The sequence below is a fragment of the Leptopilina boulardi genome, unplaced genomic scaffold (genome assembly GCF_019393585.1).
Source record: "Leptopilina boulardi isolate dan_hultmark-lab unplaced genomic scaffold, ZJU_Lbou_2.1 LbouV2_78, whole genome shotgun sequence".
NCBI lineage: Eukaryota > Metazoa > Arthropoda > Insecta > Hymenoptera > Figitidae > Leptopilina > Leptopilina boulardi.
In genome coordinates, this window is record NW_026138025.1 from 44,889 (window position 1) to 57,129 (window position 12,241).

A 12,241-nucleotide genomic window follows, 5' to 3' on the forward strand; every position below is an offset into this window, starting at 1 on the left:
TAACATTGACGTCCCTGACGAAGGGTGAAAATTCTGGGGCGCAGAATCGACGCAAAGAAGGAACGTCGTCGTCGTCAGCTGCGAGCACACACACGAAACGTATTACTAAATATATACCGAGAGACACGATGATATTGTTTCACTAGTAAAATTTTCTAAAATATCATCATCGTCGTCAAGTTTTGTGCTTTCAATTTTTTTTTTTCAATAATAAAATTTCCTATTTTCTCCGGTATTTTTTTTTAAGTGCAAATTTTTTTTTTTACGCTGGAAAAAATCTGTGATTTAATATATATAAAAAAAATTTTACGCATTAACGAAATTTCATCGAAAAAACAGTAGTGGTGGTGGAAAAAAAAATCGATAACTTTGCAATAAAAAAAAAAAAATAATAATTTTTTTCTATTTTTATTTAAATTAAAGAAATTTCTATTTTTATATATAAATAAATGTGTCAATGTGTGAGGAAATTTTTACTATAGAAAAAGAATTCAAATTCAACGAAAAATTGATTTTTTAATTAATAAAAAAAGAAAGAAAAAAAAACGAAATAAATTATGGAAACTTAATTATAACCAAAAGGGAATTAAAAAATAATTTAATTATTATCTGGTAAGTAGAAATAATATTTATTTGAAATTAAAAAAAAAAAAAGATAAATATTTATAGAAATAATAAATAAATTCTGAAAGGAAAAAATTAATTTAAAAAATTAAAAAAAATTTTTTTTTAAAAAAACAAGAAATATTTATTTAATAAGCCATTAATTAATCAATAATTTAAACGATAAATAAAATAAATAATTATTAAAATTTAATAATTTAATAAATTAATAAATATACTAAAAAATAATAATAATTAATAGTTTTTTATTTTTTGTGTACCAAAGAAAGTTTTATTGAATTTCTTTTATTGTAACTTTTTTGTTTTTAATTTTTCAAAAAAACTTTACAGTTCAAAAAAATGAATAAACAAAAAAATGAGAACTTCTTATCGGTTGTTCTCCCATCGGAATTTTCAAATTCTCAATGCTCGCAAAATTTAATGATTAATCAAGACCAACAGGTATGTATTTTTTTTTTTTTTGCAAAATAATTTTTCAAAAAAAACCAATAACTATTTTTAATAATAAAAAATCTTAATATTAATAATAAAAAAAAAAAAATTAAAACTTCTCTTCAAAAAAACTCAGTAATTATTAAATAAAAATTAATTAATTGAATAATAAAAAAAAAATTGAAAAATTAATTAATTTTTTATAAAAATTAAATAAAATTAATTAAGGAAATAAAAAAAAAAAAAAAATTTTTTTTAAGGACGAAGAAACTTCGGATTGCCCTTTATTGACACCAAGTCCACCAATTTGTGTGGTACGCAAAATACCGGAAATGATTCCAGTATTTAAACATATCGAAAGTCCTTTGGAAATTCCAGCATCACCAACATCTGAAAATATTAATTCAGAAGATGGACTTAATGTTTTTATGAATATTGTTAACAGTTCGAGTAAACCACTTCATGATGGTGAGTATTATGCAAAAAAAAAAAAAAATACGAAATTTTATTTTTAAATTTAAAAACAAAAATTGTTTGCTAAAAAAAATTTTTTAATAACAATTAATTTTTAAATAACAAATATTTTTTAACATAAAATTTATTTATATGATAATAATAATAATAATAATAATTTCCAAATCCCATCTTCTGCGCATCGAATGCGCAATAGATCTTTTTTTTGATGATCTATTGCGCATCTAATGCGCAGTAGTCTCATAAGAACTAAATTTCTGCGCACTCATTACCTCGTCACTGTCAAAGCTTCTGCGCATCGAATGCGCAATAGATCCCTTCTTTTGATGATCTATTGCGCATCCTATGCGCAGTAGATTCAGTCAAACTAAATTTCTACGCACTCATTACCTATTTAAAATATAAAAAAAACTAAATAATAAATTTTTTTACAAAATAATAAATAAATTTGTTATAAATAAAAAATTTTTTTTAAATAAAATTTTTAACGTATTTTACAATTAAATTTATTTATTATTCTCCATAAACAAGAATAAATAATTTTGCAACAAAAAAACAAAAGAAATAATAATTATTGACTTTAAATAAAAAAAAAATAATTTAATATTTTTCATTAAGGGGGAAATTAATTTTGCATGTAAAAAAAAAATTGAAATTGGACCGTATTCTTCATGGTCACATCTTTTATTGCTCTTAAAAAGTGTTTCGTCAGAGTCACGTGATCACTTTACGAGGCACGAGCTCCCCGCATTTAACAATTCCATCACAATTCATTTTGTGCACGCGAAAGAATAGGAAATAAATTTATGACAAAGTGATTTCAATTTTTTTTTCTGTTGTGTTATTTTTTTTATATATATATTTATAATAAGTTTTAAGTGAATTTTTTTCGAAAAAAAAAATTTAACATTTTTAAGTGACTACAAAGAATTTATATATTTCCCCCTCCCCCTACAGGGGAACAATTATTGCTTAAACAGAAACCAAAAAAAAAAAAAAAAAATTATTGTAAAAATAGTTTAAAAAAAAAAATTTTTTTTATAGTATTTTGTGTTATCTAAATATTATAAATATTTGAAAAAAAAATTTTAAACAAAATATTAATTAACCGATTTTTGTTTAAATATATTAAAAAAAATAAAAAGTGTGAATAATTAAATAAATTTTTTTTTAATTAGATAAAATAAATTTTTTTATTTTCACAAAATTAAAAACTTAATTAATTGCAAATTTCAATAATTTTTTTAATTTAAACAATTTTTTTTGTTATTTATCAAAATTTAACAAAAAAAAAAATTTATAAACTATATTAAAATGTGAAGATAAAAAAAAAATAAATAAAAAGTGTGAAAAAAATGTATTATTTAAAGTAAAAAAAAATAGTTTTTTTTTCATTTTTAATATAACTTTATAACGCAGTGCGATTAAGAAGAAAAAAATTTTCAAATGGATCCAAAGAAGAATGTTGAAGAAGGTATTGAGTTTTGCGATAACATTTAAAAATTTCATTATCGATTGTAACATAAAACGGAAATTATAAAAATAAAATATTCCACTAAATTAGAAGATAAAATTTTTTTTTGTTTTTATTTATTTAACAAGTTATTTTTATTTTCAATTAAAAAAAATTATTTATTTAAAATTTCTTTTTTCAAAAATAAATAATTTTTTTTTTATAGTTTAAAAATGGAAAAAAAATTCTCTTTTCAACAATTTATTTAATAAAACAAAAATATTAATCTCTATTTTATAAATGTTAAGGAAAAAAATGAAAAAATGTGTTAAATTAAAAAAAAATTAATAAAATAAATAAAAAATATATAAAAAAACAAATAAAAAAATTAATAGAAAATAACTAAACAAAATTATTAAAAAATAAAAAAAAAATTAATAAAAAAATTTTTTTAAATAATAAAAAAAGAAAATATAAATTAATAAATAGGAAAAAAAAATTTTTTTTTGATTTTTTAAACAGCTAGAAAATAAAGAAACTACTTTTTAATTTCATAATACTTTCTCAATTTTTTTTTTTATTTTAAAAAAAAATTATGAATTTCTTAGTAAAAAAAAAAAAAAGAAATTTTTTTTGGTGACAGTGATTGAAATTCTTTCAGTTTAAATCTGTCGACAGTTCTCTAAACAAATGTCACTTAATTTAGCTCCACTTAAATATTAATAGCTATAGAAATATAAAACGCTTCAATTATTTTGAAATATATTTTGATTTATCAATAATTACTTTTATTTTATAATTAATATTTTATTTTTATTATTATTATTATTATTATTATATAAATATTATTTTTGTTATAAATTTTATTAATTATATTATGATTATTAATATTTTAAAAATAATTTTAAAAATTTCGCTACCAGGAATCGAACCCTAATCGTTAGTTTACAAGTCGAGTACCTTATCCACTAGACTAATTTTTTAATACACATAAATACACTTTATAATTACTTTATTCTTCTTATTATTATTGTTATTATTACTATTCTTATTAAAAAAACGAATATTAAGAAAATATTAATTTTTTTTATAAAAACTAACAAAAAAATCAATAAAAAAAAATATTTTAATGATAAAAATAAATTTTTACTTTTTTTTTTTTTTTTTTTTTAATTTTGTAATTTTATTGTTCTACAATAATAATTTATATGTAAATATATTATTTTTAGAACCGAGTTCTCGTGATCCTATGGTGGAATCAACGAGTAGTAGTAGCAATAGCAGCATTAAAAATGAACCAGTTTGTACACAATTGCTCACACAATTAAATGAAGCTTATCAACATTTAGCACCAGATGCCCAGGCACTGGTAAGTTTTTTTTTATATAATATTTTTTTTTAAATTTTTTTTATATATTTTATTTATATTATTATATATTATTATTATTATTATTTATATTTTATTTTTTATTTTTTTTATATATTTTTATATATATATTTTTATTTTTTATAATATTTTTAAAACAAAATAAAAAAAAAAATTTCTATATTAAAAAAAAATATTTTTTTAATTTTTATTTCTAAAAGAAAAATTTTATTTCTTTTTTTCTTTGGTTTTATAAAATAATTTCGTTTTCCCTTTTTGTTTTAAAAAAAAAAAAAGCTTGGTGAGTCGAGTATGTGTGTTAATTGCAAAAATCAACATTACATTAAATTATTGAAATAACAAATTGACAACTTTATTTCTATTATCATTGAAAATAATAAAAAATTGCTAAAAAAAAAAAATTTTTAATAAAAAATTATTATTATTATTATTATTATTATTATTATTATTAATAATAACAATAAGAATAATAATAATAATAGTAAATTTAATATTTATCATAGAAAAAAAAATTTTTAAGCAACAATTAATTTGAAAATAAATTTGTCAAAAGTCATTGAATTGTATAATGAGCATAGTAACTTGGCATGAGCGAGAAAATTTTGTGGCAAAATGACAACAATAAAATAAAGTCGTTAACAATTATAACTTTTGATCACGCCTTAAATGATTTTAATAAATTTGCGCGTTAATTCTTTTTTTTCAATAATAAAAAAAAATTTAGTTTTACTAAACTACTCACATTTTAATCGTTACATAATTTTACTGTTTGCTTGTTACAAAAATTTTACAAGAATGTTACAAAAACGTTACACATTTTTGTTACAAAAATGTTACAAAAATGTTATAAAAATGTTACACATTTTAGTTACGAAATTGTTACAAATATATGTTACCAAAATGTTACAAAAATGTTACAAAAATGTAACATATTTGTTACACATTTTTATTACAAAATTGTTACAAATATGTTACCAAAATGTTACAAATGTTTTACAAAAATTTTACATATATGTGTTACAAATTGTTACCATTATGTTACAAACTTATTACAATATTGTAACAAATATGTTTGCAAAATGTTACAATATTGTAACAAGTATGTTACCAAAATGTTACAATATTGTAACAAGTATGTTACCAAAATGTTACTATATTATAACAAGTATGTTACCAAAATGTTACAATATTGTAACAAATATGTTACCAAAATGTTACAAATTTGTTATAAACGTGTTACAAAATTGTTACAAAAATGTAACATATTTGTTCCAAGTTACAAGATTGTTACCAAAAATATTACAATCTTGTTATAATTTTTTTGTATCAAAATTTTACAAAAATTTTTTTTTTTTCATAATTTACTAAATGAAAAATTTTTTCTTTTTTGGATGCTGTGATTAATAAACACTAATCGTCTACTACTACTACTACTACTACTACTACTACTACTACCATGTTGCTTTCTAACAATCTTGTCGACTCACACTATAACTCTTTAGTTTTACAATCAGGAGAATGGAGGAAAACCGCCATTAGTTGGAATACAATTGGTTGTACCAAAACCACCAAAAAATTATATTTTCACCAAATGGAATTGGCCCTTAATAAGAAAAACATGTTTCTGGTCATTAATGTCAATACTTGCCGGTTGTGCAGCACTAGTCATTGGTGTCATCATAACAATGCCAAAAAGGTAATTTTTAGAATAAAAAAAAAATTTTTTTCCTACTTAATAATTATTTTTGAAAACATTTGTAGAGTAGTACAAATATGAGGGAACATATGTAGAATAATTTGGAATTTACTGCGCAGAAATTGATTCATAAGCTGCGCAGTAGATCGCATCTAACTGAAAAGCTGCGCAGTAGATCCTAGTAAATTTTAGACTTCGCAAAAGCTTATATTGTATTTTTAAGCTGCGCAGTAAAGTTTGAAGCAAACTCTGTAGTTGCGCAATTGATCCTATCAAATTCATAAGCTGCGCAGTAGATCCTATCTAACTCAAAAGCTGCGCAGTAGATCCTAGTAAACTTTTAGGCTGCGCAAAAGCTTTTATTGTATTTTTAAGCTGCGTAGTAAGGTCTGAAATAAACTCTAAAGTTGCGCAATAGATCCTATCAAACTCATAAGTTGCGCAGTAGATCTTAATGAACTTTTAGGCTGCGCAGTTGCTTATATTGTATTTTTAAGCTGCGCAGTAAAGTTTGAAGCAAACTCTGAACTTGCGCAATAGATCTTATCAAATTCATAAGCTGCGCAGTAGATCCTAGTACACTTTTAGGCAGCGCAAAAGCTTATATTGTATTTTTAAGCTGCGCAGTAAAGGTTGAAGCGAATTCTGTAGATGCGCAGTATATCATATCTAACTCAACAGCTATGCAGTAGATCCTAGTGAACTTTTAGGCTGCGCAGAAGCTTATATCGTATTTTAAACCTGCGCAGTAAAGTCCAAAGCAAACTCTAAAGCTGCGCAATCGATCTTAACGAACTCAAAAGCTGCGCAGTAGATCCCAGTGAACTTTTAACCTGCGCACCAACTTGTATTCGACTCCAAAACCTGCGCACAAGTTTCCAAACTCCTCAAAACATTCGTAAATACAATTTTCCATCTAATTTGTCAACAATTAATCAAAATTCACAATTTTTTTTAGATGCGATCCACAAGTTGAATGGTGGCAAGGAAGTTTATTTTATGAAATATTTCCTGGTTCTTATCAGGATGGTATGACAATTAACGATGGTGTTGGTGATCTACCGGGTATCAATAAACGTCTTGGTTATCTACAAAAACTCGGTGTTAAAGGAGTGAGATTAAATTCCATATTTCCAGCTGATCATTATCCAGAATATTATTCAAATATCACCAGTTTAATGGATGTAAATCCAATACTTGGTGAAATGAAAGATTTTGATCAACTTCTATTGGAAATTCATAAACGAAATATGACACTAATTCTTGATATTCCTTTATATCCTTTTATTAAGGATTTTGATGTTGCCGATGTTAACGAAACTAAAAAAATTCTCAAACAACGAAGAGACATTTCACCTCAACTTCTTCCAACTGTTGCATCATTTGAGGTTATGTCACTTCTTATTTTTTAATATTATAATTAATTAACAATTAAAATTAAAATTTTTATTATTTTCAGATAATGGGAGATATATTGACAACAAGAACGTCAATTTTAGAAACAGTAGCCGAAGAAAATGATGAAATTACATTGGCAATTAAATTTTGGACAGAGAAAGGTGTCGATGGTTTTTATTTAAAAGGTCTTGAGAATTATGTAAATGAAAAAAATTTTCCTAATAAATTACGTTTATGGAAATCAATTATTGGTACGAGGAGAATTTTAATTTGTAATATTAAAACATTAAATGAAGCTAAAAATAGTGGGGCAAAAAATGCAATTCTCAATAGAATTGATTTGATTGATGTTCATATTGGCGTTGCAAATGGAACAAATGTTATACGTGAGGAAATTGATAATATTTTAAATGGCATTCTCTTTGAAAAAGCCGGCTATCCTTGGGTACATTGGAGTATTGGAAATATCGATACAAAACGTGTGTCATCAACATTGAGTGTTAATAATGCGAGTATTGCTGTTGCTCTTATGACAATGATGTTACCAGGCACTCCAAGTATCTTTTACGGTGACGAGGTAATGAGTGCGCAGAAATTTAATTCGTCTGAAACTACTGCGCATAAGATGCGCAATAGATCATCAAAAAAAAAGCGGATCTATTGCGCATTCGATGCACAGAAGTTTTAACTGCGCAGAAATTTAGTTTGACTGAATCTACTGCGCATAGGATGCGCAATAGATCCCTTTTTTGATTATCTATTGCGCATTTGATGCGCAAAAGCTTCTACGACGACGAGGTATTCACTGCGCAGTAATTAAGTTCCTCTGTGGCTACTGCGCATTGGATGCGCAATAGATCATCAAAAAAGCGATCTATTGCGCAGGCGATGCGCAGAAACTTCTACGACGACGAGGTATTTATTGCGCAAGAATTAAATTCCTCTGAGGCTACTGCGCATTGGATTCGCAATAGATGATCAAAAAAAGGGATCTATTGCGCATTCGATGCGCAGAAGCTGGGATTTGGAAATAATGCTGCGCACAAGTGTTTTTTGGGTAATAAATATTGTTCTATGTTGACAGAAAGGATTACTTGAATGTGATTGTCCTGATCATGCGGATTTGGAACATGTTCATAATTTAATGCCAATGCGTTGGGATAAAAATGATGTTATTAATGACGATGGTGCTAGTGAGAATTTCTCGTCTTTTCAATTTCCATGGCTGTCAAAAAGTAATGATCCAATTGAGACGAATCTTGATGACGCTATTTCGAATATGACGAGTATACGAAGAGAAACACCCACTATTTATGTTAAGGCTTTGATTACAAATGATAAACCAAAGGCAAATTGTGATGTTCGGTAAGAATTTGTTGTTATTGTAAATTTATTGTTTTGATTATTTACGAAATTTACGCAGTAGCTTCTAGTGAACTCTAGACCTGCGCAGTAGATCCTATTAGACTCTAGACCTGCGCAGTAGTTTCTACTGGACTCTAGACCTGCGCAGTAGATTCTACTGGACTCTAGACCTGCGCAGTAGATTCTACTGGACTCTAGACCTGCGCAGTAGATCCTATAGGACTCTAGACCTGCGCAGTAGTTTCCAGTGGACTCTAGACCTGCGCAGTATTTTAAAAATTCCAAAAAATGTTATTTTTAAATAATTTCCTTTTCAATAAACTTGTTTAGATACACAAGAGACGAATTAATTGTGATTGAAAGAAGATATCGACGTCGAAATTCATATGTTTTTGTTGCAAATTTGGGTAAAACAACACAAAACAAAGATTTATCGAATCTTTATTATGGAGGTCATATGGTTATTGGTCCAAAGCACAAATTTGGTAAAAATGTCTATTTCAAACAGCTCAACATACCACCCGGTGAAGCTTTTGTCATTAAACTTGATAAGTGAACAGAGTTTTTACAAATCAAAAAAAAAAATTTATATACAGATATAAATTTTAAATATTTGTTAAAAATGCAAAAAAAAATAATTTTTTTACACTCTGTAGCATTTATTTAAAAGTACTTATAATGACACGGAAAATTTTTTTTAGTATACAAAAAAAATGTTGATTCTGGTATAAAGAAAATTCACATTCTTAAATGTTATTGTTGTTTGATAAAAAAAAAAATCAAGACTGCGCATCAATGACATCGAATAATAATAATAATTTACAAATTCGTAACTATTGTTCGATTAATTTTTTTAAAAAATTTTAAATTTATAATTTTTTTTTTATTAAATAATTAATTTATAAATATTATGCGGTTTCTATTCGTGATTATTGAAACAAATTTTTTTTTTATTTTAATAAATATAAGAAAATTTTTTAAATTATTTAAATTTACAATATATGATAAACGCTATTTTTAAAATAAATATTTTTAAATAAGTATTTATATTTTTAAAAAAATTCGTTATTCCATTTTTAAATTATTTTGATTTATTGAAAAATACGAATTTAAATTTTCGCGCGCTTTGCAGTTGAATTTCTATTGGACAAATAAAAACTCAATGCACACATACACAATTTAAATTATTTCTAAATAACGATTATTATATTGATTTTTACAAAAAATAAGAGGAAAATTAAAATTTTTTTTATAATAACCGCTATTTATTTAATTTAATAAAAATTTTGATTTTTGTTTTTGTAATAAAGAAAAAAGAATCAAAAAATATTTTAATCCACAAAAAAAAATGAATGATTTTTTAATAATGAACGAAAAAAATATTTTAAACTGGAATTGACAAGTGTTAAAAATAAAAAAAAAACTGAATAAATTTTATTCAGGGACTTATGTACAATTTTTCATCGCAAAAAATGTAGATTTTTGTCAAAAAAAAAACAAAACAAAACAAAAACAAAACACTGTTTTAAAAAAAATATGTATATTTTGTGTAATAAAAAAAAAAGTTTTTGTTTAAAAATTAATTTTTTACCTCCTCTAAATTTGGTAATATTAAAAATTTTGAAAAGAACGACATCTTGCGGAGAAATTATTATTTATCCGCACATGGTAAGATAGAAAGTCTTATTGACACAGGATAAAGTAGAAAAAAAAAAATTTTTTTGTTTGTTTTATTTTTAATTAAATACAAATTTAAATATTCCAAAAGCTAATTCCAATTAATTTTTTGTCTAATAATTATAATTTAAATTTTCAATTTTTTTTTTTTTGTTAAAAAATTAAATTTTTAATTTTTTATTTAATTTTTTTGTTTTTTAATTTTTATTTTAAAAAAAATGGACCTGTTAAGAAAAGAAATATCACAAAAAATCGAAAAAAATCAATTTTCATTGAGAAATTAAGAAATTTTTGAAAATTTAATCTTTCTCACAAGTGGTGAATATTTGTCATGATTAGTATATAAGAACAAGAAGAATAATGAGTTTCTCAAGAGGTTCCCTCGTGGCACACCTACGGAGCTAGTGTTGCGGAGTCCAATAGTGACTATCAACTGCTCTGAGGAAGGTCCCTGGACACGTTGGCAGAAAGTGTCGTGACATAATTTGTCACCAGCCTCCACCGTCATGTTCACAAAAATTTGGGATGGAAGCCATTGTGGCCGACCTTGAACATGGGTGTGAGAGTGTTGGTCAGAGCAAAGTCATGTGTGACAATTGAATGATAAAATATCCTTCACAGGATTTTATCGGACAATTAACTTAACAGGGCCCACACCGAGGAAACCTTCTTTTTTTCAAAAAAAATTTTGAAAAAAAAATTTTTTTTTTATTAATAATATTTTTTTTTTAATTCTATTTTTATTTCTATTTTCTATTTTCTATTTTTTCATATAATTTTCTTTCGAAATAAATTATTTTAACTAATAATAATATAAATAATAATAATAATAATAATAATAATAATAATAATAACAATAAATAAAAATTATTTCAAAAAAAAATTATAAATTATACCAAAAAAAAAATCCACAAAAGGTGAAAAATGAAAAAAATTGGGGAAATTGATATTATTTCATTTAATAATAATAATAATAATAATAATAATAATAATAATGATAATTGGTTTTTAAAAATATAAATTTCATCATATTATTTCCAATTGTATGTAAATTCGTTGTGTGATAACAATTAAAAAAAAAAATGATTTCTAAATGAGCTAAAAAATAATATTTAACAAGATATCACTATTTTTTTTATATATATAATATATAACATTTTTGTTGTTGTTGTTGTCATTCTTACAATTATTATTTAAACTACATACAAAGAAAGCTAAAATTGTATTATTTACAAAGAAAAAAGAAAATTTTCTTTTTCATTTTCAAAAGAAGGACAAATCTTCTTTTTAATAATGCAAAAGAAAAAATTTTACAATTTCAATATTTAATTTATTAAATTAAATTAATAATAAAAAAAAAAAAAAATTCGATGTTGCACGACTCGATTTCTACAATTTTTTTTTTTTTTTCTTTTTTTATTTGTTCGTTTATTTATTAAAAAATATCTAACAATCTGTCGTTATAACAATTATTTGCAAAAAAAAAAAAAATAAAAAAAATTAATAATTATTAAAAAATAATAATTATCAAAAATTTATAATTATTATAGTATAATAATTACCAAAAAATTAATAATTATTATAGTATAATAATTACCAAAAAATTAATAATTATTATAGTATAATAATTACAAAAAAAAAATTAATAACGATTATAAAATAATAATTATAAAAATTATAATTATTCTAATATAATATTTACAAAAATTGTAATTATTCTAATATAATAATTACA

At 23.3% G+C, this 12,241-nt stretch overlaps 1 protein-coding gene across 4 annotated transcripts; it reads left to right on the top strand.

Annotated features, from left to right (window-relative positions):
- Window positions 1–69: 69 nt before the first annotated feature.
- On the top strand, window positions 70–9,473 carry LOC127290642 (neutral and basic amino acid transport protein rBAT-like). Of its 4 annotated transcripts, none has more exons than XM_051319347.1 (9): window positions 70–612; window positions 955–1,065; window positions 1,317–1,524; window positions 4,213–4,352; window positions 5,873–6,066; window positions 7,025–7,454; window positions 7,526–8,041; window positions 8,549–8,829; window positions 9,160–9,473. In XM_051319347.1, the coding sequence occupies exons 2-9, from the start codon at window positions 964–966 to the stop codon at window positions 9,383–9,385; spliced, it is 2,097 nt and encodes a 698-aa protein (XP_051175304.1). In that variant the 5' UTR covers window positions 70–612; window positions 955–963; the 3' UTR covers window positions 9,386–9,473. The 4 variants fall into 4 exon arrangements, with proteins under 4 accessions (XP_051175304.1, XP_051175305.1, XP_051175306.1 ...); XM_051319348.1 differs by having other exon boundaries at window positions 5,885–6,066; XM_051319349.1 differs by lacking the exon at window positions 955–1,065.
- The last annotated feature ends 2,768 nt before the right edge of the window (window positions 9,474–12,241 follow it).